At 42.7% G+C, this 25,305-nt stretch overlaps 3 protein-coding genes across 14 annotated transcripts in view; 1 reads left to right on the top strand and 2 right to left on the bottom strand.

Moving 5' to 3' along the window:
- Window positions 1–1,844, bottom strand: part of LOC124067765 (amyloid beta precursor protein binding family B member 2) — a 35,100-nt gene extending 33,256 nt beyond the window's left edge. For all 8 annotated transcript variants that reach the window (XR_006844817.1, XM_046405347.1, XM_046405348.1 and 5 more), the window contains exon 1: window positions 1,389–1,844. The gene's annotated coding sequence lies outside the window, so the exon portion shown is untranslated. The remainder of the gene's footprint in view (window positions 1–1,388) is intronic.
- Window positions 1,845–1,983: 139 nt separating this feature from the next.
- On the bottom strand, window positions 1,984–9,043 carry dele1 (DAP3 binding cell death enhancer 1). 5 transcript variants are annotated; one of them, XM_046405365.1, is made up of 12 exons: window positions 8,825–9,043; window positions 7,913–8,030; window positions 7,399–7,501; window positions 6,277–6,421; window positions 5,955–6,107; window positions 5,666–5,748; window positions 5,457–5,550; window positions 5,182–5,324; window positions 4,911–5,069; window positions 4,205–4,297; window positions 3,709–3,868; window positions 1,984–3,010 (listed from the first exon to the last, which is right to left on the bottom strand). In XM_046405365.1, exons 1-12 carry the CDS (start codon window positions 8,853–8,855, stop codon window positions 2,754–2,756), a joined length of 1,539 nt encoding a protein of 512 aa, XP_046261321.1. In that variant the 5' UTR covers window positions 8,856–9,043; the 3' UTR covers window positions 1,984–2,753. The 5 variants fall into 5 exon arrangements, with proteins under 5 accessions (XP_046261321.1, XP_046261319.1, XP_046261320.1 ...); XM_046405363.1 differs by having other exon boundaries at window positions 3,715–3,868; window positions 5,874–6,107; window positions 8,825–9,042; XM_046405364.1 differs by having other exon boundaries at window positions 1,984–3,007; window positions 3,715–3,868; window positions 5,874–6,107; window positions 8,825–9,042.
- Window positions 9,044–12,860: 3,817 nt separating this feature from the next.
- bicc2 (bicaudal C homolog 2) lies at window positions 12,861–23,567 on the top strand. The gene is made up of 19 exons (XM_046407208.1): window positions 12,861–13,246; window positions 14,322–14,368; window positions 14,748–14,817; window positions 14,974–15,053; window positions 15,316–15,477; window positions 15,578–15,631; window positions 15,850–16,065; window positions 16,183–16,425; window positions 16,663–16,794; window positions 17,032–17,221; window positions 18,039–18,172; window positions 18,267–18,472; window positions 19,012–19,117; window positions 19,595–19,634; window positions 21,361–21,524; window positions 22,361–22,574; window positions 22,661–22,827; window positions 23,065–23,164; window positions 23,266–23,567. Exons 1-19 carry the CDS (start codon window positions 12,982–12,984, stop codon window positions 23,394–23,396), a joined length of 2,721 nt encoding a protein of 906 aa, XP_046263164.1. The 5' UTR covers window positions 12,861–12,981; the 3' UTR covers window positions 23,397–23,567.
- Window positions 23,568–25,305: the final 1,738 nt, after the last annotated feature.

Genomic DNA, 25,305 nt, shown 5'->3' with positions numbered 1-25,305 from the left:
AATTTTGGGGCTCATAAAAACCTTTCAAAATAAGACGACGTCAAAAATGCATTGATACTGAACTATAATAATAAAAAAAACAGGTGGAGACAGAAGCTTTACACTTACACCTGACAGCCACAAATTGTGCCCTGTGCCACTGAAGCTGAAAAATCGCAGCAAACATGTTGCGTGACTCACAGGGCGATTATACACATCCTGAGACAATCTCCAATAGCTGACAAGAGCAGCGTTGCACACAGATAGAGGTGTTCTTTCTTTTCCGACGAGGCAGCAGCCAAACCTCCATTAGTTAAACAAAGTGGGGCGAGGACAGGACGCAAGGGAAAGTGGGGAGGAGAAATGGATGGTTATTAGAAGGAGAAGGCGAAGAGAATGACACAGCAGTTTGCAGGACAGTGGGGGCATAGTCAACACACACAAAGCAAGTTAAACTGTTGTCCTCAATAAATCTGTTGTGCTCTCTTACAGCAGAGGTCATTCGCCAGGGGCATGAAATCTTAGCAGTCGGTCACAGGACATAACACAACCTGTACACTAATAAGACAATGATGTCTCGTGAAAGCAGTCTCTTTGCTTCCTGTGGCGTTGCTGCTGCTCTCCCTCGTGTGTGCTCTACTGTTGCTTGCATTACGATAAAACTCACAGTGATGCAGGACAGGAAATAAGGATATTAGCCGAGTCAGGTCCTCTCCTACAGATCTGCTTGCATGACAATAAGGAAGGACAATAAGGAAGAACAATAAGGACAACTTGTTGACAGACAAAAAAAATGTTCTCTCTCAAGGTGTCAAAACAGGATCCTTATCTGCTCTAGCTGTTTACACTGTCTGCTCTACAGACTGGTGTGTTTTCACCAGAAGGTCACCCTAGAGAAAAAGATCAAATCCTTCAGTAATGTGCTTCTGAGATTCATCATCACATACTGACGGAGATCTCGGCCTGTCAGAGGAAACCCCTCCTTTATCAACTTACTCCCTGTAATGGCAGACCTCCTTCCACAACTCTGAACTGCAGCCACTTGCTTCAGAAATTAAACGCAACAGATGAAAGCACGAGAGCTGGAGAGAAAATGAACTTGAAAAAGTCGATGATGTCATGGGTGGAGTACTCTAGCAGCTCGTTTCTTGCTGCCACCTCAATAAACTCCCTCGCTTATATCTCATAAAGGGCATTAGATCATCTTGAAATCCACCATATCCACCGAGGTGCATAGGTGGAGTTGCCAATATTGCGGAAGCGTAGCTGGTGATGCGTGAGACGCAGTGAATCTTCAGCATCCTCTCTCTCCCTCTCCAGCCCCATCACCACCAAAACCACCACCACCACCGCGGCCGCACTGGGAGGGGAGCGCATCCCACCGAGAGCATCTATTTACATCCACTCACCGCTCTTTGGTCAGCCTCCGGGGTTCTGCGCCTCCACGACGACACACACGGTAGTGAGCAGGGCCGAGTTCCACGGCCGCTTTTAAGTGCCAGTCCGCCCCGTAGCTGCAGCCGGCCGCCCGTATTGGATCACATCACATCATCTGCCCTCCCAGCCCGGCTAGGTGCTCACTGTCGGCCAAGCTGCGTTTTCTCTCTGCGCCAGAGGATCCCGGGGTGGTGCGGCGCTGTGGAGCACCTACCCAACCGACCAATCAGCGCCGAGGACGCAGGACGCTCGGCGCACGGAGGGGACGCAACCACCATAAATCTGTGGTGCGGTGTTAATTTGCAGCTCAGGTAATGAAATCACACATCATCGGAATCTTACGTCATGCACTAGTGTGAGGAAGTGTGAAGGGTTCCACGTGATCACATCAGTCCCTTTTCAGCGGGACTTGAATCAGTGAGGAGGTTCCTTAAACCAACAAAGTTACCGTCTGTAAACTTATTTCCATGTGGAGAGAATAATTAGGCCAGAATATTCTGTTGTACTAACGCCTAATTAAAATGCTTGAGAACTAATTATAAAGTAACCAGACAGCCATAAAATAGCCTTATTTTAGGACTTTTTTTTTATTTTTAGCTTATTTGTGCGTAAAACAGTAGAGCTTCTTTGCAGTGTTAACACAGTTCACTTTGGCACGTGTATATCACTATCACAAAACATGAAATAACGTCCCTTTTTCTCTTCTGAAGTTGTTCTTGTACAGTGACAGAGCACAATGAATTTGACTTATTTAGAACCTGTATTACTGAAGGTAAAAATATGACACAAGTACTTCAGTCTGTCTCAACTGGAAAGTCAGAATTACAGTTTTTTGTTGTTTTTTTTTTTTTCCACCCAACCAAAGGCAGCTAGATCACATTTTTACCCACAGGAGGGTGGGTATAACAGATTTTTTTTTTTTTAAGAATATTAATAGAAAAGCTCCCATTCTACATTTAAGACGTTGCATCCCAGAACTCTTTCAACCTTATAAAAATCTTCCAACATACTAACATGTCCGCAGGTTTAGCCAAGTATAAAACCTATTCACTCTAATCCAGACATCACAATATGTACACATCAAACACACCTTGACCTTTTGCCTTTGGTGAAAATACATTCACACCGTCTGAAGGGTTCATTTCCAAAAGCAGTTATGTTTTATCTTCCTCCACCAACTAAACTTTTTTAATTCAGCGAGATTTCTGACTGCTTTAACTTTTCTGGCATAATGTTTTACTCATTGCACGGCCAATATCAATTAAACTGGTGTTGATTACTGATTTTAAGGATGGCTTTATCTGTTTTCGAAGCTTAACCCTTGTAATTCAAGATAACTATCCTATCCCTACAGTCCACTGGCAGGTTCCTCCCTCAGCGCTTTGGTGATGGAAGTGAAGAGGCACGGAGGCCAACGGCGGGGAAACGCACAGGCTCCCGGTGCTCCAGGAGTGAGGCAGGAGGGGGAGGGTGACGGGATGGTCAGCGGAGGGAGGGACACGGCTGGCCAGAGAGGAGAGCGGCTGCTGGAGCCGACGGTCGGCTACAAAGAAGCATGGAGCTGAACGGATGGAGCGCAATGCCGAGTCTTCTGCTGGAGAGGGAGGCAGACAAGGAATCAAGCTCTGATTCTCACAGGTATTACAATGTTGGTGGCATATGCAAATGAACAATGTTAAACTTCTCTCCATTTTGCCTGTGCCCTCGTTTGCTGCCAAACAACTGCCAGGTGCATTTTTGAGTGCCCACCTCAACAGCCAACCCCTCTCTCGAGAAAGGTGCGTCTCACCAAAATTAAACTGCAATAGGGGCAGTGGTGAACAAATATGAACAAAAATTCTATTACAGCGCTGCCCTTTTTTCATCCCCCAAAAGAAATGTTTTCAAAAACTTATTTTGATGTAATATTTAGCTGTAAATAGAGATCGCTTGTTACCAGTTGGCCACCATACTGTTGCCTCTTTCAAAAGGGGAAACTGAAACCAAGCTCCACCCAACTGGCAGTACGTCATCCACCAGCTGAGCATTTATTGGTGTGATGTGGCACAGTGCATTCTGATTGTTGGTTTTCTACCTTTTGAGCAAAAGGGTTTTCTATGGCCACACAGCAGGAAGAGCAAAAATATTACTTATACAATATCTTCCTATAGGACAGACAATCCAGATTTATGACAACACAATCTTTTAATTGATCAAAGACTCCTTTAAAAGCTTACCACATGCAGTGCAATTGCTAACAAATGTACAAAATCTAAAGATGAATACAAATGTGCCCAAAGTATGCATGCTTACCCTTGCTTTCTGTGCCATTAGGTGGCATCAGTAAGCTCCTGGCCTGCTTGTTGCCTGCTTGAGCAGCTCGTTTGTAGTATTCGATTGCTGTCCTCAGATTCTGCTTCACCCCAAAGCCATTCTCAAAACACTGACCCAGGAACAGCAGGGCGGTATCATCCTGCACACATGGCCAAAATAAACATTAAAATGTTGGTGGCATTTCTGCAGTGACAGGCAACCAACTTAAGGTTACAAGTTATAAACCAAAACCAGGAATTTTATATATTTTTATATCTCTAGAATGATTTGCCCTGAGACTAAGTGATATTACTAATTTAATACAACTGCAGTAGAAAAATTAAAAAAAGCATGAAAGCTGTGAGTATCAAAAAAAGGAGATGGTGTTGATGTTTCCTTGTGCAGAATTCCTGAGATGGCACATTAGGAGGCGAGCTGAAACCTGAGCTATAAAGCCACAAATAAAAAGTCTAGAAGTATCTAGAAGGGCACTCACTCCGCTCTCTGCTGCCATCTTGAGGTACTGGACAGACTTGCACCCATCTCTCAGAGGCTCCTGAGAGTAGACTGAGGCCAGGCACACCTGAGCCTGGAGAGGGAAAGAAACAGAGATCTGGTTCACCTCCACAGGAATCCAGCATGACAAACAGCAAAAAATTACCACTCTTTTTAAAGGACATGTCATGTCAAGGACATTTTTTTGGCAACATTTCAAGTTACATTTTCAAAGGACCACAATGCTTCAAATATGGATGTTACTGCAGAGAAGCTACACATTCTAAAAAGGTGGATGCTTAACATGTCTGCAAACTGGGAGCACAGAACATCTTTGCAATCACCTTTCAAGGGCAAAGGATGAGAGTCACTACTTCAGTATTTGACCAAATGTGAAATATGAGCACAAACTCCTCTTCTGCTCCTGAGTTATGATATTGAATAGTGTCCTCAAAAGTGTTTTTGCACAATCTGACGAAAACATAGTTAAATTAACCTTTGAACTTTTGGGTATAAGACGCTTTCACTTTATCATTTTAGCCTTGATGATTTACGAGCCCACAGCGACCTTTGACCACCAAATTGTAATCACTTCATCCTTGAGCCCCAGGAGGCGTTTGCCACTTTACAAATGCCGAGTTGCAAAGGCATTCTATGGCAGAATAAAGAGGCGTTCAGAGGATTTCATGATTTGTCACGATTTCTACTTTGGTGAGTCCAGCCGCAGCAGACTGTTCCAGCAATCTGATGGCAGTGTTCAGCTCCTCTAAGCTCTGGTGCTCTCTGCTGGTTAGGAGCAGCTTTGCATGGCGATACTGAGCCTCTCTGTGACCTCCAACTGCTGCCTGCCAGTAGTAATGCAGAGCCTTGAAAAAGAAACACATGGGAAACATCTCAAAACTGATTTCTGATGTTGGAGAAGAGTAAGTATGATTATTTTCAGAATGGTGAAGCACTGTGGGCCATCTGGATTCTCACTTTCTCTTTGTCCTTGCCGACTCCTCTGCCTTTCTCGTAGCACACACCCGTGTTAAACTGGGCTTTGCTGTAGCCCTGCTGAGCTGCAGCGACAAAACACATAAAAGCCTCCTCGTAGTTCTGATTCTTGGCACTTTCTAGACCTGCAATAAACAAAGCTTTTATTTTAAATTTCAAAATAAAAAGGGAGACCATATCGTTTGAGTAAAACTGATTGTCTAGATAAGTAATGAACGTGTGAAAATTATTTGGTGTCTAACTGCCAACGTCATCACCGATTATGTTGAGGATAACAGGGATACTGGAGTCTCCCACGTGTTTGAAGTTCAGTGCAGCTCCTGCCAGCCTCTCCTCATCAGACAACATGTCCTGAAAACAATGACGAGGATATCAAGATTACTACAAGGATTTAGTTAGTCCTCTGTAAGATTAAAGACATACTTTAAAATAAACCTCTCACGAACCAAAAGGGGTCAACTTTCACCTTGTCAGTAGCATCTTTTGTTTTGGTGTGGTCCCGGTTGGCATCATTCTGCAGAGGACAGGATGCTGACAGACGTGATTCCTCTGTGAGTGAGGCAAGAAAAAAAAATATTATTGTGACCCCGCACATACTAGCTTAACAACATTTTGAGAAAATACTATGTTTAAACTACTTGTCAACTATAACTGGCACAGAGCAAAGAACAAACCAGGTATAGGAGAATCCTGGTTCAGCAGTGCCCTCTGCTGGTCAGAAGCAGGGCAGACAGTAGTCAAAGGATCCTGCTCACTGATGCTGTGAAGACTGGCATCATCCGTACTGGTACTGCTGCTGCTGCTGCTGCTGCTGCTCTGATCTGCAGACTGGTCTCGGTTCTGACTCTCTGGCACCCCCTGCACACAGAACACACTCCTTCCTCTGGGCAGGACATCACGTCTAGACACTAGAGAACAAAGACAGGTGAAACTACAAAGTCAGGATGCTGATTTCACAAGATTATAAAGGTCAGAGAGAATGATGGTTACATTTCTGCTGCATAAAAGTGAAAGTGATCTATCAGTAAGCACATGAATGAGAGAGTGCTTTGTTAGAATAATGCGATAAGCACTCACAGATCTCCAACAGAATGCGATAGCCACACTTGTGCAGGTTGGACGGTGCTTTCAGAGCTCCTGGGGTGGGACTGGGTTCAGCTCCTGAAGAAAACTGTGAGTGGATCCTCCTGCAGATCTGCATGAACAGAACTGCTGCAGCACCCTGTGAAGAAACAGCAGCCCAACTGTCACCACTGTGAATATGAGATGCCAAGATGTACACTGTAACAATATATAGACAAAAGTATTGGGGCACTCGAGCATTACACCAACAGGGACTTTAATGACACTTCATTCTAAATACATAGGCTTTCCACAAGATTTTGGAGTGTTTCTGTGGGAGTCTTTGCCCATCCATGCAGTGGAGCATTTGTGAGGTCAGACACTGATGTTGGACCAGAAGGCCTGGCTCACAATCTCCGTTCCAGTTCATCCCAAATGTGTTTGATGGGGATGAGGTCAGGGTTCTGTGCGGGACAGTCAAGTAAGGACGTTGCTTTGTGCACTGTGGCACAGTCATGCTGGAATAGAAAAGGGCCTTCCCCAAACTGTTGCCACAAAGTTGGAAGCATAGCATTGTACAAAATGTCTTAGTATACTGAAGCATTAAGATTTCATTAAGATTTCCCTTTATGGGAGGCAAGGGGCCCAGTCCAACCCCTCAAATACAGCCCCATACACAGGGGTGTCCGGATACTTTTGTCTATACATTGCATTGCACATACTGTATATACCAGGGTCGTCCCACATGTGACACTGAGAGCCAACAGTATATAGGTTTTCTCAACAGAGTAATGCCTTAATTTAAGAGGATGGCAAGTTTGTGCATTTACTTGCACACAAAAACAGCCCATGCAGAGAAATCAGGTTACGAAGGAAACAAATTTATGGCTGTTCCTTTTGTTCAAGTTGGTTATTGTGATAACGATTCGCTTTAAATCCATTTACAGCAATATATTTAATGTCTAATAGTGCATGGAAGTCAGACCATCATGGATTATTTGTCCATGATGGTTTAACCATCACTGAGCATCCTCTGACATCTTTTTTTTTTTTTTTTTTAAATTAATGACAAATAGTGATGAACTGTGACAAAAGGTCATATTGGACAGTATACTGTATATGTGAGAAAAGACATACCCAACCCACAGCATCTAAAGCTGTGTAACGTGGCAGCTCAGTGTAGCCAAACTGAAAGGTTCTCTGTTTCTTCCTCCTCTCTCCATCCTCTTCTTTCTGAGAGCTGACAGGAAAACAGCACAAAAAATATAAGAATTATATGCCTGTTTCTCTCTACAGTTTACTAAGGCATCGCAGAAATACTGTATTGGCTTTGTTTCTGTTCCCTAACATCCATTCATGCTGAGAGCAGATGGTGCTGGATGATGCAACCGTCTGAAAGGGAAGCTGCAAGTGTGCTATGTGCAGAGAATTGGTTCAAAGAAGGGGTAAAAGGACAAGAATGGAAAGGAAAGAGGGTAGTCCCTGAGGTCTGACCTTAATTCAAGACCTCTTGTCATCAGCTGATAAGGGGCCTAGTGGCATGAGGCCAAATAAGTCATGACATCAAAATGAGACCCTCATCACTATTTCCTTTCTCAGCGTTTTTTTCCCCCATCAGAGCTGGGCAGGGTGTGAATAGTGAAAAAAGCACCTGCTGTCAGAGGTGTGTCGAGAGGCGGAGAGGACAGCAGAGCCGCTGATGACCTCGTCCTCCACATGGTGGTTCTGCGGCAGCCGCAGGGGGGTGCTGCCGTGGCATCGATGCAGAACTGTGAAGAGCAGAAATTAAGACATTAATGCCCAGCATTTGAATGTCATGGAACTTGACATATAAAACGTGCTCCATAATTTCCTAATGAATTACTGGGAGGAAGAAGGTTACAACGGTGGAAAAATGAGACTAACTATTTAACTTTGTAGTTTTAAGCGACTGCTGATTCCCAAAGGAATTTTCTCAACTGCTCAATTTAGACCCAAGTAAATACTCATTCACCATTTGTTAATTATTATTAACTTTATTTATTTATAATTTAAAAAAAAACACTGTTGGAAAAGTGCAGCAGCATTTCTGCAGTCCTGCAACACATGCAAATGCATTTCACTGAGGTAGCAGTAATCCAAATAATGTGACCTGATTAGCTAACCTGTACACACATGAAAAGAAAAACCACTTTTATAAAGACTGTCGGGTTATTGTGAAGACAAAGGTGTTTTCTTTCCTTCGACACACACACACACACACACACACACACACACACACACACACACACACACACACACACACACACACACACACTCACTCACTCTCTAGCCTAATAGTGATTGCTAAGTAAACCCATGCCATACCACATAAAAAGCAGCAGTATTATTATGGCAGTAACAGCGGGTCAGGCTCAGGTTGACCGATACGAAAATAAACCTGTTGACGGCGTCAGCTACACCGACAGACTAGAAACTAAAGAAAGTAAAAGTTAGTTTGTTTAAGTTTTTTGTTGTTTTCCAAGCGAAGAAAGACCACGGCAGTGAGCGAAAGGACGAGTTTCCGCACGCTAATTTCTCTCACCTCTTCCAACAAAACCTTGAACTCTCCACATGGCTCTTCTTCTACAGCAGAAAGAGTAACCCCTGAAGAGACATCTTTAGATTCCTCGGTGTGTGCGTTTGTGTGTGTGTGGGTGGAGCGGGTGGAGGCGGGTCGTCATAAACATCCACAACAGTCTCTTCTCGCCGTCACTCCACCGGTTTGGCCGGAGGTAAAAACTGTCACGAGATGCGTCTGAAGACGGAAACCAAACCGGAACTGACGCAACCGAGGAAGTTTGAGAAGGTGGTTTGCGGCCTCACAGCGCCACCGTGTGATGTGGCATACCTGTGTGTGTGTGTGTGTGTGTGTGTGTGTGTGTGTGTGTGTGTGTGTGTGTGTGTCTCACGTGTATTTCTGAAAAGTGGAAGAGCAGAAAAGGAAAACTAATTTATAATAGATAAAAGCCTCATACTTCCTGTGGATTATTTAATAGGCTACTAAATGTCTATAATGTTTATATTTGTATTTATAACCTGATGCTTGCAACATGTTTCAAAATAATTGGGACAGGGACAACAAATGATTTGGGAAAGTTGTTTAGAACAGTGCTCAGGTAAATGTGTTATTTGGAAAGAGGGACACCACAACATTTCTTTTTTTGACTTCTCTATCTCTGTGTGCATGTGTGTGTGTCCATATTTATTTGTATAAATTCCATTGTTGGATATCTCCTGTTCAAATTTGTATGAGGTCAACACATTGTTGTATTAGAGGCTGTGAGCATAAATATTGGACTGTTTATTGTTGAATAATGTGCCTGAATAATTACATAGGTGATGAGTTATTTCTTCATGCATCCACTTCATTCACTCAGCGTACGGGAACATAATATAATCATGTTCATGCATTTTTAGTATTCTTTTGGAATAAATAAATGAATAGGAGATGTTTTGTTTAGTAGCTCAAGTGTTCCTAATAACATTCATGATGGCTCCGTTCAAGTGTCCCATTAAGTGACAGTGTGACAGTATGGGGATTAGGATCCATAAACTGAAGCAGTGTGTACGTCTGGGCTTTTCATACTTTGTCATGTCAAAATTTCTTCCATGAAAAGGCCTGTGAGATAGAGGCATTTCATGGAACAAGATTAAAATCTGAAAAGGTGAAATTGTGAAATTGTAATGTAATTTAACAGGTAACTTAATGATAAAAAAAGATCAAAATAATTTAATAATTTTCTGTTTAAAATTTAGATTTTTGTGGAGTAGACTTGGACTTATAACCTCAATTTATTTAAAACCGTGGCTCAGCTGGATGGTTTTTCTGATTTGTGTACTGCAGAGAAAAGCTATTATCTTTGCAGTATTACATTTAAAAAAAAAACTCTCCAGTGGAGCCAATCTTAATTCTACACCACAATACAACACTACCATGCTTTAAAAGGCTCATTTGTATATATTAGAAGTACAGGCTGCCTAAATAAGGAACTGTATTTTTAACATCTTGTTTTAAAACCAGCACACACCCTACAATCAGAGAGATTGCAGCAGTGCTAAAATATAAATACTAGAAGGAATGTTGAATACTGTGATGCTAAAATCAATAATTTGTAGAGATTCTGCTTACCGAGGGAAGCAATATTTTATTTTCAAATGAGGTTTCTGCATAGTCACAAATAAGGCTTAATGATGGCATCTAATCAGAAAATAAAAATATTTTTCCAATACTTGATGCACTTCATAGCTTTATAGCACTTCTCTCTCACACACAATTTCTCTGAGGACACCTGAATGTGTATTACATCTAGTCAAAGCCTCTAAGTATTGGAGAGGCAGCCCAGTTCATCGTGTAAATGTATAAGGAGGCTGTGAGGTGATTTAATGAAGAAGAAGAATGTGTTTTAACCAGAAAGGGTGGTACTGATCTATATGTCTATTTAGATGATTACAGGATTTACTCACGGGATCAGCAGTCGATTAATAAACCGCACAGAGCTCATCATCAGTCACTGTGCAGGACGGTTTGGCTTTTCTTTCCTCTGCCTGTGGGTCAAATAGTGACGCACGCCTCGACTCTTCCTGGAAGCACACACTTTCCAGTCAGACCGCCGGGGGGGCTGCAGGGAGGAGATCTGCAGTTGTGAAGTCACATTAAACTCGGAATAGCTCACTCTCTGACCAGTTTCCATGGTGACACAGTCATCGTGGCTTCCACTCACCATTCTCCTCGGGCGAATAAGTCTAGCCTGCAGTAGTTTGTAATGTTAGCAAGATCTCTGTGCTGCCAAATAACGTCTGCTGATTAGCCTGGGGCCGAATTTGTCTGGGCAATATGGAAAACACAGCAGCAAACAGAGTCCCGCTAGAGCTCACTAACTGAGCAGTTTGTTTTTTATAATGTTTCAGTCTGTAATCAAGTTCTCAAGTTTTAGAGATTTGAAACAGTGAGGGGACTTAAAAAGTGCTAAACCATTTCTGAAATCACACTTGCTCTGCCTTTTTGGTAACTTTTAAACTATTTCTCCCCTGTCACTTGAAATTACACTTCTCTCACAGCCTGCTTGTTCTCAAACGAATTCTGAGGCAGAGGGTGCAAACAAGCTGATGGAGGTGGGCATCAGTGAAAGCAGTGGTGGAACATGTATACATTTACTCAAGTACACAACTTGAGCACAGTTTTGCGGTACATGTACTCCACATTAAAATACTTTTACTCCACTATTTATCTGACAGCTAGAGTTATTGGTTACTGTTCATGCTAAATTATCCTCTGCAGTTATACTCCGCAGTTCGATAGTTTGTAATCGCCTGCCACAAAAGCTTTTATTTTATAACACTTCATTACTGATGGAAAGAAGAAAAACACAACTCGAAATTCCAGATCTTAGAACAATAGTGCATTAAAAGGCAAACCAGTGGCTCCAGACCGTTTTAACTCGTGGATCCTGACTGAAACGCAGTGTCTCATCGTGTTAATATGTTGATGGGCTAAAAGGAAAGGACAATTTGAATAAAGAAAAGGGACAAAACTCACACAATGGCTCGCTTATGTGGTAAGTTAATACATATTTCAGCAGGAAGCGAGACAATGAGTTGTTAGGCATGCAAGGGAAAGTGATTTCTCAGATGGTTTCATTTAATTAACTGTTAAGATCGACACCCAAAGAAGTAAAAATATCCAATATTTCACAAAAAAAAAACAATTTGAGAAAACTCAGAACAAAACAACTGATTTGCTTTTTCCTTGTTATCTCTCTCTCTTTCTCTTTCTTGTTTTTTTTTTTTACTTACCCACACCACATTAATAATCTCACAACGAATCAGATTTATTTTGTAACCCTTTGAAGGGGAGTGAAATGCTACTGGCAATTGTTAATATTTTTTTTATATTGTTGTCTTGTTACTTTTATTGACAAGAGGAAGATGAATACTTCTTCCACCACTGATTGGAGATTTGTTTGTTTTTGGGGTTTTTTTTATCTCTCAGGCATTGTTACAAACTCTCCCTTCACACAAGCACCACACGCTCACTGCTGCACTGCACCCCTCCACTCCCTTCACCCTGACCTCTGGAATCTGAAGCCCTCGCACTGCTCTTTCAGAGGAAGGGGAGGGAGGGCAGACATGGACAGACGTGCGGTGGAACCCAACTGGATTGCCTGTTTATTTTGTTAGCTGTGTTTGCTGGTGTGAGGACAGTTTTCAGAGATTTCAGGATATTTGTGTGTGTGTGTGTGTGTGTGTGTGTATGGGTGTGATGTGTATCTTTGTCCTACAGTAGGCCTTGACTTTATATCCACATAATCTGGTGGACGTTGAACTGAGGATTACAGAGGATTTGTTCAGAGCAGAGTGAGCCCCTGGTGAAGGTATAGATTTTATTTGTCTGCCTGGAGTCACTCAAATAGAGAAAACATGGCCTGTGTTATAGTAAAAAAAGTGACTCTTCTTAAATCTGTGCAATGCAAGCCCTTAGCAGCAAATCCTTCAAGTCTCAAATAGCTTGAAGAGAAAAAGAGAGAGAGTTAGATTTGTGTACTAAATTAAGTGAAGGGGGCGGGAGACTTAAAGGAAAGGCACAGGGGGTGTTTCTTTGCCCCTCTCCCCTTTTTTTCTCTCCCCGCCGGTCTCCTTGGTCACACACATGCACACAGCCTCACACACACACACAAACACTGACGAGGGCTCAGTCCCGCTATGGCCACCACCACCACCGAGGAGAGCTCTCCGGTCCCGGCAACCATAGCACCCCAGCAGCCCGAAGTGGAAACTAGCGTAGAACCCGGCTCAGCTGCGAAACCTGAGCCCAGCGAGGCCCAACCTGACAGAGAGGAAAAAGAGGATGAGGAAGAGGAGGAAGGGGGGACTGAGCCAGAGAATGAAAGAGGGCAAAGTTTGGACCCGGATTGGGTGGAGGAGAGGTTCAGGATTGACAGGAAGAAGCTGGAGAACATGTTGTATGGTGAGTGAGACGAGATGCACCTGAGTGTTTCCTGTGTGCCCTACCAGAGCCTGTGTGTCTGTCAGGGCCTCCAGCTGGCTGTGCAATTGTTGCCACCATCAGTATAACTGCCTTCCACTGAGCCTTATCACCGTGATCTATTGCCTACAACGATCAATGCATTCAGAAGTCTTTTTTTCTGCTATTATCATTGCTATGTAGGAAGCAGAGGTAGCTGCCCCCGCTGGCTGTCAGTACGTGGTAGGCTTATGACAAATGCCTGCCCTGTGTTAGTGGGGAGACTCCCTGCGACCGTATGCTGCTGCTGCTGCAGAAAGAGGCTGATGTTTGTCTGTTTGTCCTCACACAGACTCTTGATAGGAAAGCCTGAGTGAATTCAACACTGATAACTGTGGGTTGTTTTACTGGTGTGTGCAGGTGGGATTGTGCTCTTAGTGTCTGTCTGAGCAGCCTCAGTCAGGCGGTAAATATTTTATCTCATCCCTTTAGGCGTTAATCTGCCAGACTGCCCTTGAGACCTCATTCTGATAGGCCGAGGAGCTTTTTTTTATTATTATTTACACATTCCTTTGTAATTTGGTTGTTGTTAATTTTTTTTTGTCAACTGGGAGGTCTCTGCGTCAGCAAAGGCCACTGATGTGAGTAGTTGTCTCTAGGCTAATTTGTGCCCCCCTCCCCATGCCACCACCTTTTCTCTCCACCCCATACTGTTCTTTTCCCATTCCTTGGCTCTGGCCTGCGTATCCCATAGTGATGAGGGGGGTTGAGGGTGTTCCTGGGTCCCCCGCCCCAATCGCCCCCACCCCTCCCGTACCCTGTAAATGTCACAGTGGAGAGATGGCCTTTTAAAACTGCTTATGTTCCTGGCAACCTCTTGCTCCAGTTGACAAATTTCAGCCAAGTCAACATTTAAATATTGACTGTGCACACATGCTTGATATTGACCACTTGTCCTGTAAACAAAGGAATATTGTGCTGGTGACCAACAAAACATGATAAATCACACAGCAGGATTTTTGAAATGTGCCTTTATTTCAGTCTCTTCCTTATGTTTACTGGCTATTTTTTTTTGCAGCTCCAAAGCATGGAGATGATGAGACAGGAGAGGAGTTTTTTGAGAGAGTAAGTAGAACTCTGTACCTCCACACACACACACTCTCACACACTGTGAACATATCACAAACAAACAAAAAAAATCTGCTATAAAAAAAGAAAAGCTGCTGAAAAGTGAAAGCCACCAGTAATCATCAGTTTACTGTAACTTACAGATCAGCTGCGACTAGTCTAATATTTGTTCCACGCTCCACAGCTTCTGATTATGGCTTTTAGAGAGGTGATAATCACAGTCTTTGAAATGCAAATGAGGCTTTGTTTTCTTAGAGTGAAGAGATCTACTGCACATCTGGATGGGTTTGTATGTGTGCTCTGATTGTATGTCTCTTTGTGGCATACAGTGACAGTCTTTGTTTCTCACGCTCTCCTATTGTATGCGCTTTCGCAGGTGATGAGAGAAACTGACACTAAGGTGAAATGGCCATCGAAGCTGAAAATTGGCGCCAAGTCAAAGAAAGGTGACAAATTCTTGCTATATTTCAGTCACACCAAAGCAGTAGTCTTTGTTATATCTCCTTTCTGTGTCCTGACCGCACAAGTAAGTTAACCGTTGACTATTATCTGCAGCATACTCAAATGTTTAACATTTAAATTGAACTCCAATTTCAATTTAGATCCACATGTTAAGGTGGAAGGGAAAAGAGCCAATGTTTTGGAGGCCAAAAAGAAGATACTAGAAGTGTTGGAAACACGGGTGAGGGCTCTGCTGCTTGATTCCAACATTTTGTCTGAACAATTCTGGCAACAATGAACCAAGATTTTCCATTTCCCTTCTTTTTGTTATAAATTTTACTTGTGGGAGGGAGAGACTTTGTGGCTACTGTGTGCACATAAAGACTAGATCTTCTATTCATTTACAATTTTTCATTTTGTGCCTGTCCTCACGAACACCTGAAGCCAACCAAGTACTGAAAAGTAATCTGCACAAATGATGCCACTTTTTATATAAAATCCAGGTGAACAAGGTGACTCTAAAGATGGATGTGGCCTATACAGAGCACTCCCATGTGATCGGGAAGGGTGGTGGAAACATCAAAAAGGTGATGGAGGTCACATCTTGTCACATCCATTTCCCTGACTCCAACCGACACAATGCCACTGGAGAGAAAAGCAACCAGGTAAAACTAAGGCAGCAGTTTAGTGAGCCACCAACGGTTATATTGACAATTAAAGACCTGAAAACAACCTCATTTACTTTTACTTATCAACTTTTACCAGGTCTCCATTGCTGGGCCCATAGAAGGAGTGGAGGATGCCAGGAGAAGGATAAGAGTGAGTGCTTATCTAGGCTGAGGCTACCCTGCATAGGTTTTTATTTGTCTCAAAACTCAATTTTTTCACTCCTGTCAAGACAGCAATCAATAGAGTGATTAATAGAGTGGCCGATGCAAAGAGGACAGGTACATATGTCAAAAAAGTCGCTTTCCGTCCTCTCTGTCTCTCCTCTCTATCACACTTCTTGTTTTTCCATCCAATCTTCCTTATCTTAGGATCTGCAGCCATTGTCCTTGACTTTTGACCTCCCAGTCAGCCTGGTGCCCCAGACTCTGCCAGATGTCGGTTCTCCGCTCATCCAGCAGGTAGTGCAGACATTTGGGGTCAATGTGAGCTTCAGGGCAGTTCCACCCCATCCTCAGGCGCAACCCACCTTCTATGAAAGCTGCTGCACCGTCTGGGGCCTGCAGGGCAACACAGCTGCTGTCAAGGTTAATATCAAACATGTTAGAGACATGTAGCCCACCTTACAGCTTATACACATTAGGATAAGGTTTAATTAATGTATATAATATAATCTCATGTATGCGTACATCTTCATCTGGCAGAAAGCAGCCTGCATACTGATGGACCTGCTGCTGGGTTCAGAGGTCATAGTGAGCAGCCAGCTGGATGTCACCTCCCAGCAGCATCTCTTCCTTTTGGGGCAGAATGGAGCTCACTTCCTGAGTGTCATGCACCAGACCCAGACCCAGATCATCCTACCAGACCTCAGTGCTCCACAGAGCCCTCCTTCACTGCTCATTCAGGGCAGCCCTGATGGAGTGTGTCTGGCTCGGCAGCAGCTCATGGTACAGTGCAGTGTGTTATTTCAGCCAGGGTAGAATTATGCTATAAGAGAGGAGCTATAAGAACATTTGCAAGTGCATTTGGTTGTTTTTGTATTTGTGTTCCTTGTGGGTGTGCAAGATGCATATATCTTCCTTTGCAAAACAAAAGTGTTTTTTTTTTGTTTTTTTTTAAATACTTTTATCTGTTATTTTCCATTCTGTGAGATATACAGTATGTCTCTTTGTGCACACATCTAGGACTGTCTGCCTGTGTGTTTGATGTTTGACATGCGTGAAGATGGCGAGGCAGATCCTTGTAAACTGGCTCAGATGATGCAAAACCTGGGAGTCTTCATTAGTGTCAAGCCCAAAGTAAAACAGACCAGCAAGGTACAACCTTAACAATGTAGCTGTGCTGCTTGCTGATTTGTTGGCAACCAGTCCCATCTTTTTTTAAATTCCCTTTAAACTTAGGACCACACAGTAGAGTTTGTGAATACTTGTTTCATATGTGCTGAATTAAATAATACATTTCTATTGCTGAATGTTCATTTTGATTGATGAAAAACTACTCTGCCCTGCAGCCTTTGTGTTGATAACAAATGTAAAATTCTCCATTTGCATCAGTCAGTGGTGGTGAAAGGTCTGGAAAGAAACATCTCCTGTCTTTATGAGTCCCGTCGTCTGCTCCTGGGGTTGGATTCCTGTGAGACTGCCAAGGTAACCGAAATGACCCCTGACCCCACGTTAGCTGGCAGCGGGCTAACCAACTACTGGTTCAACATGTTGCTGCAGCAGCTTCGTCTCTCCGAGCAGGGTGAGCTATGTATCTGTGTAGGTGTGTTGCCATCCAAATGTCATGGAAACTGGACGGCCACTGTGTTCAGAATTTTAAAGTTTCCACCTCTGGCCAAAAACGAAATTGTGGCAGACAGCAGTGCAGTTCATTACCCCAACCCCCAGCCTCAACAAATCCATTCTGTGGACACTGAGATTAATGAATGAAAACAGCAAGACAGCACCAATTTTTACTTGTATTGATTTTTCCAGCAGTGGTAAAAAGTAACTATGAACACGTACTCAAGTACTCTACCTTACACTTTGGTATTGCTTTATTTTACTTAGGTGAAATATCTGAGTACTTTGTCCCCCCCCAAAAAGAGAAAAAGAGAACACTTTGAAGTACAATAATGTGAATGAAAATGGAAAAACAAGAATTATAACCCTGAGAGTCACAGTAACTCCTCCTGGTTTATCATGGCAAACAAACAAAGGAAAAAACAAAACACACACACGCACACATCTGAATCGGCTCAACAACATAACCATATCCACATTCTGTGATTTTCATTGTTTTCTTCGTTCTCTCTTCATCAAAATGACAAATTTTCTCGGGTGTTTTCAGCAATTCTTTTAACCTTTTGTGAAATAGAAGACTTTTTCTTCTATTTCTGACATTTCTATTCAGTCTGTCTTTTAAGCACATATTCAAAACATGCAAAAAATGGTGGGTAGATAGAAATTTGTTGGGTTTTACCTCGGGTCTGTTCTTAAGGTGCACCCGTTTTATCGAGTAGTCGCCTACAAACCAATGTGATAATTTCCTCACGTTCACTTCCCTCTTGCTGTATCAGGCTCTGGTGCTGCTCCCTCTCTAGAGGTGCTCAGTGGTACAAAACCCCGCCCCTCCCCTCCACCAGGTCTCACCCCTCCTGCAGACGAGGGGAGGACAGGACTGAAGGCAACAGACAGCAGGCCACTGGAAAAAGTTTGTTCCTGTTTATAGTCAAACTGCTACCATAATTAAATATCTCCTTCCAGGCTTGATAAACCTAAACACTGAATTCTCTCCTTATTTTCAGATCCTAGAAAATGATGACCTGTCTGGCCAATCAGAAGATGAGAACTCAAAGGTTGTGGTGATGTCATCATCTGAGGTATGTGATGCAGTGAGCAGCACCAGCAGGGTGGGACTGATGGCTCGGAGGGGGAGTCTCCAGGGTCCTGAAATTACCAAAGCTTTTATCCAAGGCAGACGTCATTCAACAGGGCAGGCGCTAACGTACAGGTGAGCTTTCCCGCTGGTTTTTGTCACTTCAGAGGGTATTGTTTTGTTTTACATTAATTCTCCACCATAAAAGTAAATCCTACTCAAAAATTAACTCAATGACCTTGTAGTAATCAAGGATTTCAAGGATTTGTCCCTGTGGAGGTTGAGTCCTCATAATGAATGTGAACATTATTACTCCCCTACAGCGTGATTAATACACACACACACCTGCTTGTGCCAGGAGCTACACATTTTCACAGATTTTAACAGAAAGTTGAGTTGGAGAAAGGACAATTTGTTGTCCTCATCTATTTTTAACTTTTTGCTGAGTCTCTGTCCTTTCGTGCGTAAGCCCTGTAGTACCGTCCAGTTTTAATGGAGCAGCTCTCCCTCAATATAATACATGTTACATAATTACACAATATCATGACACTGTCTTTGAAATCCTCCATTTGATTTGCTGCTGTTGCTCGGCTCAAACCACAAGCTCCCATCACCTTGATTGACCTTGTATTTCCAAATCTGTATTTGTGTGTGTGTGTGTGTGTGTGTGCCAGAGTGCTGAACCCAGAGTCTGAGGAAGGCAGGAGTGAGCGGAGGAACAGCCTAAGGAGAGACGTGATGCTGCCTCAGGACGTTCGTGCTGAGTCATCCAAGGCCGAGGTGAGGAAAAACTCAATTGCAGGTCCCTTGTTTAGAAAGACAATCAAGTCTTTCTGAATCCCTGATAGACTTTTGGCACTGAATGTGTGGTAGTGTTCAAGAGATAATTACTTGTAGAGGAGGAAGATGCATGAGAGAGGGAAAGAGGAGACAAGACTTAATGCCTTAAATTTCTGTCATCAAATTGGAGACTGAAAACAACAGGAACATTTTATTCATGTTGTTATGTAACCTATTTATTTTCACATCCCTGACCCCGGTGCAATTTGATTTTGAGAATCGATTTTATGTTTATTTGCTTTCCTTCTTATTTGTCGTCTCTGACACTTTTACTCCATGGGAGATTAACAAGTTTACCTCAACAGCAGCAAGAAGTGTTTGTCCTCAGTAATGAGAGAGAGGGAGAGAGAGAGAGAAAGAAAATAAATAAATTTCATGCATTATTTACCCACTCTATTTCCTGTTGGTACTTTGCAGGATTATGATTATGAGAAGAAGAAACTTCTGGCAACCAGAGGTTAGTGTTCCTAAATGTTTAATAATTTCTTTTTGTGCTACTCTGGTTTTTAGGAGCTCTGCAACAGCTTCTGCAGCAATAATTAGGGCACCTCTATGCAAGCACTTTAAAAAATTGATCTATAGTTGCTATATACTGTAGACACATATATTTAAAACACATTTTGCAAGGAAATTTAGTCAAAAAATTCACACTTTGTATATTGCTTTAACCAGTCTTTTGGTGCTGAATAGGACACATACTGGAAAAGTACTTTAAATTAGCCCTTCAAACAACACCAATCACTGGAAATATTTAGTTTTCTGTAAAAGTGCACAGGTTTTGGTCATGACATTATTAAAATGTGATTTAATGTCATATTATTACCCAGGAATAAGTAGCTTTTTTAGTTTATTCAAGCACGTTATGGAGGGGACACATTAACATCCTGAGCAGACGCAGGGACTTGATAGAGGGGCCCCATTTCATTGCTGTTCACTGCCAACCAAACTGATGAAGGGGACCTGTTTATGGGCTGCACTGTGCCAAAGTTATAATAGAGTAACACTGGCACTCCCACTCTATTCACATGGGGCAGATACACGACGCGGACAACACACACATGTATCCAGACACAGCTGTGTTGGCACGCTCGTACACACGCGTACATGGACACACACAGGAAATGCTACCTCATCCATCATGCAGAATGAAAGATACTGGGAAGATTTGCAGCCAAATGGTACTGAATTCCCTCGGTGTTGCTTTATGGGATTATGAATTAGCAGTCTGAATGGGCCATCTGCCTCACAGTCATTAAGACACCCATATGTCCGTATATGAATGGGACATTTACTCTCAAAAACACACACATACACGCACACAAATGACAGCCCACCGGTTATAAACCTATTGATATCACACTCTTTGGAGTGCTGTTACAGTTTTTATCACACATTCACACATGGATCCTGTTCCAGTGCTAAAAGTGGACCAGGGTCACTTGTTTCTTATGTGAGTGCGTGTCTGTCTCAGCATGTGCTGGCAAGGGGAAACTCTGTTTGTGATTCATTATTTAACACCTGAACCCAGCTTGACCAATTCAGGATATCAGATGGGACGTGGAAAACCTGAACTGTATATTGGTGATGGACAGACTTGTTGCTGCGTCAATGTGTTATGATCTGTATTTTAAAATCAACATAATGTGAGATATACTCTTACTGACAAACCCAGAGAATCAGCGCTTGAATCTGCAGTTCTCCTCAGTATTACAGAGCATTTTAGTGTCTTTCAGGTCAATGTTTGGATTTTATGTAACATTATAGTTAGATGCAACAGGCAGCTGTTTGAAAGGCTCTGATAAACTCATGGTACTTGTCCAGCACTAAACTGCAGACAGACAACGGTAGTTACTAACTGATGAACTTAATGAAACATTTAGCAGCTAAGAGCCACATCCTTCGTTGAGGAGCAGGTAGGCACCAAACCAGCTGAAAGAAAAATAAATATTGGATTTAAGTTCACCAACAGGCCAGAAACACTGCTAAAAAAAAAAAGAAAAGAAAAAAAGAATGCAAATACCACTCTCTGTCTGTCCCATACTGAAATAAGCAAACATTAGGTAACACATGAGTTGATAGTATGTTGATGTTGTGTTTCTGCTTTGTGTCTTCTGGCCCCAAGTGGCCACGAAAATCAGTTAATGCAGCTTTTAAACTGGTACTTTCCCTCCTCCTTACGTCAGCCATGCAGAGGAAACCCGTGGTCACAGAGGTGCGGACGCCCACGGACACCTGGAGTGGCCTTGGCTTCTCTAAGTCCATGCCAGCTGAGGCTGTCAAAGAGTTGCGCAACATCAGCCGACGCTGCTACAAGCCGTACCTGAGCACCATCAACAGCCGACATCAGGTACAAATGAACATCATGTCTATTTAGTGTCCGGTTTAACAAATCGAGATAAAATTGACTTCCAACTCATTTTGTTTGTTAATTATATCCTGATCTGGCTTGAGTTACACTTTTCCTGGACTTGCTGATTTATTTTTAGCTGCCAGTGCATTTTTTGTTGCAGAGCGGTGATTTAAACACCCTATTCCATCCCCACCAACACAGTCTCATTTATTGGTATTACCCTCAAACAGTTTAAAGCCTTTATCTCACTGTGTGGTAAGTACTACCAATTTGTATGCTCAATTACCTGGCGTGTGATACTATCGCCTAAGTCAACACAGACACTCCTTAGCAACCTGTTTACCTGAGCTGTTTCAGCTCACCTCCCTGGCTTTTGAAAAGCTTCCTGAACAGCTGCTCTCTGACTGTTCAGTAGCCAGTGGAAAAGCTGATTCACTTAGGTTAATAAGAGCAAGAGGCATTCCTCTGACATGCTGAATATTCTTCTAAATTCCAGGCATCTGGGAGGAAGCATATGCTACCTAAACAGAGCATTGAAAATTTACTGTGAGAGTGCTATTACTATTACAGCCAAGAGGTGAAGATGGGCTGGTTTAGAAACATAATTAAAGACCTTTCTTATTAAGTCTTTAGATCTATGTCCACTGAAACCTTCTGCATAAGAGAGAATCTGGGGTTACTTGTAACCATTTGCCTCATGACTTCTATCACCGACAAAGAGAGATGAAAGACGAGAACGGTGACAGAGGTACAAGGTGCTGCTGTGAAATGTTCGCAGATGAAAGAAACGCTGCTTAATATTTAATACACCACAATGTCTCTCTGTGTCCTAGTCATGGGCCGCTCAGACAGGGAAGGTGTATAACGGGAGCGACTCTGAGAACTGGAGGGACAGACGTGGTTCCATGTCTTCATCTTTGCCTGTCTCTTCCTCTTCCTCCTCCTCCTCCTCCTCCCTCTCCTCACCCCCATCTAATTTCTCCTCATCCACTTCCTCCTTCCCTGCATTTGTGTCCTCAGTGAACAGAGGCAGAGATGACAAATCCTGTAAGTAATGACCACGTGTGTTTTTAAGCTCTTCAAAACATTCCTATCCAAGTTGGATGTTCTGAACTTTGACCTCTGATGACTAGCGGAGAGCTTCCTGAGCAACGGCAGCTACTTTGATGGCGTTTGCTCATTGAGGAGGGCGTCAACCTGCAGTCAGAGGAGCCCCTCCCCACAAATGATAGATGAGCTGCCTGAGCTGCTGAACCAACTTGGCCTCATTAAATACATTGATGTCTTTGAACAACAAGAGGTAAGAATATGTAGACTTGCAGTTAATCCTTTTTGGAGTGCAATCATTAAAAAAAAAAAGGAAACAGTAATCAGTGTGAGAAAATACATTTTTGTTATCACTTTCACTTGGTTGGGTTTGTTTTGTGGCTGAACTTGCTGCAGAGAAACACACAAAGGCACACACTGACTCCCTAGTAAAAACTGTTATGCATTATAAATGAGCATCATAATGCAGCTGTGATCTGTACTCATCCAGATTGACTATCAGACATTCCTCACTCTGTCTGATGAAGATTTGAAGGAGGTGGGTGTCTCCACCTTTGGAGCCAGACGCAAAATGTTACTGGCAATCTCAGGTGAGAATCTGATGTCCTAGCTTAAGTTTGGATCTGCTTCAGCATCTGTTAATGTGGTAAGTGGTGCTGAAGAGGATTAAGTTATTTATCTCCCCATCCAGACCTTAACAAGAGCAAGAGGAGGCTCTCAGATACACCTGCAGTGAAGCCTGGCTATCTGGAAGGTGGTGCTAGTGGTCGACTGCCACGAATTATGGATCTGGAAGTTGCTGCGCAGAGTAACCGCTGGTGAGAGGAGACTCCAGCCAGTTCTGAGCGCCATTTGACTCGCGTGGAGCTATTCAGCCTGCAAAAAAAAAAAAAAAAAAAAGTATACAGAGATGCTGTTGCCAGTGCAGAGGTCTAATTTGCTTGTTATTTACTACAAGTGGATAAGCATGAAATTGCCCTGAGGAGCAGCAAACATCACGTAAAACATTTGAATCTAGTGCCTTTAATCTACAGCCATACCCCAAAGCTTTGTATACAAAATCAAGACAAGGAGGTCTTATCTTCCAGGCCTCTGATGAAGAAACAAACACGAAACACAAATGAACATGGAAGCATTTTGATCCTTTGTGGTGTCTTTTATCATCATAAAGTGCCTTTCTTATGCAATGTACCACTTCTATGCTTTAACCAAGTCAGTGTTAACCTGCCGCATTCATGCATTTGTAAATAGATATTTACAAAAATAAATGATGTTGTACTATGATAGTGATGATGAATAAAATGTAGTTGTCAAAGTTTATCTGCTAGACTGTATTTTGGGTTTTTGTAATGCTAGAGAGCTGACAGGACATGAGGAAGGAGAGAGAGAAAAAAGGTGGCTGATGTAAAAAAAAGACCAACAGTCAGACTCAGGAACAAAAACAGAAACAATTTCATGGTCAGTACCTAAAATCCTCTACTCAAAGCCAGGATCAGACCACCAGAGGGCACTGGTGTCCCACACTGTGTTTCAAAATTCAAGTCACATTTGTGTTGCATGAAAAATAGTGAATTTGTTCCAAGTAGAAACAAATTTCTAACATCATCAGAGCTCCTGGTGGAGAAAGTGAAGTTGGCTTTAAAACATACAGTAGCAACAATCAGATAGAGAAAAAAAATGAGTCAGAAAACTGAAAAAGGTAACCACATATTTTGGTGTGGGAGCAAGGCGATTGCGACGCTCTTTTGAATGTGGTTCTGTTTCGCCTGATGGCTCACCTAAAATTTCCAATTTAATTTATCACTGTTGCCAGGAGTGAAGCCACTGGAACCATTTAAGAGTTGTCTCTTGTTTAATTTATTTAATAGAGGGTTACACCCAGCAATTCTGTGCTCTTCCACGTACCTCACTGGCAGAGCATTAACGAGAAGGGTATAATCTCTCTCTAAATTTGCAAATTTGGAATAATGTTTTATGGTACCACACTGAAGTGAAACATCCAAGAACCTCCACCGGGGGCATGAGGGGGTCTGATTCATTCAGACGCTCCACAAGCTGGCTGGTGCAACAGCAGCCAAGCATGAAAGAGAGTGTGAGTGGAAGCGGGCTGTGACAGATTAGAGAGAGATGATCCCTGCTTATTACAATGTCTCTGCCAATTACATAGGCAGGCTTTAGACCAGTGATCCTCAAATCTGGTCCTTGGCCTCAGGAGCACTGCTGGATTTCTATTCTGTCAGGTAGTTAATTGCACTCTCCTGTGGTTGTGGGTCTAGAACAATGCCTAATCACACAGTTAGAACCAGAAGAACCAGCAGCAATTTGGACCCTAAGGACTTTGGAGAGCCACTTGGACTTTTCACCTGCTGAAGTGGCGATCTTGGCACATAGTCCAGTTACATGGGACAAAATGGAGCCATTAGGAAAACTCATTTACGACCCAGTGATTCAAAAACTACAAGTTTAAGTTTTATATTACAGTAGAAGGATTTGAGTGAGTGAAGATGACAGTTTTAAAGCTGTAGTAATCAATAATTTTCTATTAATAATGGATGAAATAACAAACCCACAGCACTGCTGAGTCCCCCTCAGCTCTCTATTGAGTGCTTCACTATCTTGCAGTTTATTGTTTCGGTTTTATGGGCCACAACTTTACTGTTTTGCTTCACTGCTCTCATCAGTGTAGTTTTCAGGCACAGCAGCCAATTGTTTTGAGCATAAAAAGCTCAGA

The sequence above is a fragment of the Scatophagus argus genome, chromosome 12 (assembly GCF_020382885.2).
Source record: "Scatophagus argus isolate fScaArg1 chromosome 12, fScaArg1.pri, whole genome shotgun sequence".
NCBI classification, from domain to species: domain Eukaryota; kingdom Metazoa; phylum Chordata; class Actinopteri; family Scatophagidae; genus Scatophagus; species Scatophagus argus.
The sequence above is the reverse complement of the archived record's forward strand: the minus strand, read 5'-3'. Positions and strand labels throughout refer to the sequence as shown.

What these genes read in the sequence shown, in the direction of transcription:
- dele1 (XM_046405360.1), bottom strand. Translation starts at nt 8,855, where the DNA reads ATGTGGAGAGTTCAAGGTTTTGTTGGAAGAG. An exon ending in CAAAAGATGCTACTGACAAG is followed by an intron (nt 5,551 to 5,665) that starts GTGAAAGTTGAC and finishes CATTGTTTTCAG; the next exon opens with GACATGTTGTCTGATGAGGA. An exon ending in TCGGCAAGGACAAAGAGAAA is followed by an intron (nt 5,070 to 5,181) that starts GTGAGAATCCAG and finishes TTCTTTTTCAAG; the next exon opens with GCTCTGCATTACTACTGGCA.
- bicc2 (XM_046407208.1), top strand. Translation starts at nt 12,982, where the DNA reads ATGGCCACCACCACCACCGAGGAGAGCTCTCCGGTCCCGGCAACCATA. An exon ending in GCAACACAGCTGCTGTCAAG is followed by an intron (nt 16,066 to 16,182) that starts GTTAATATCAAA and finishes TTCATCTGGCAG; the next exon opens with AAAGCAGCCTGCATACTGAT. An exon ending in CCATCAACAGCCGACATCAG is followed by an intron (nt 21,525 to 22,360) that starts GTACAAATGAAC and finishes TCTGTGTCCTAG; the next exon opens with TCATGGGCCGCTCAGACAGG.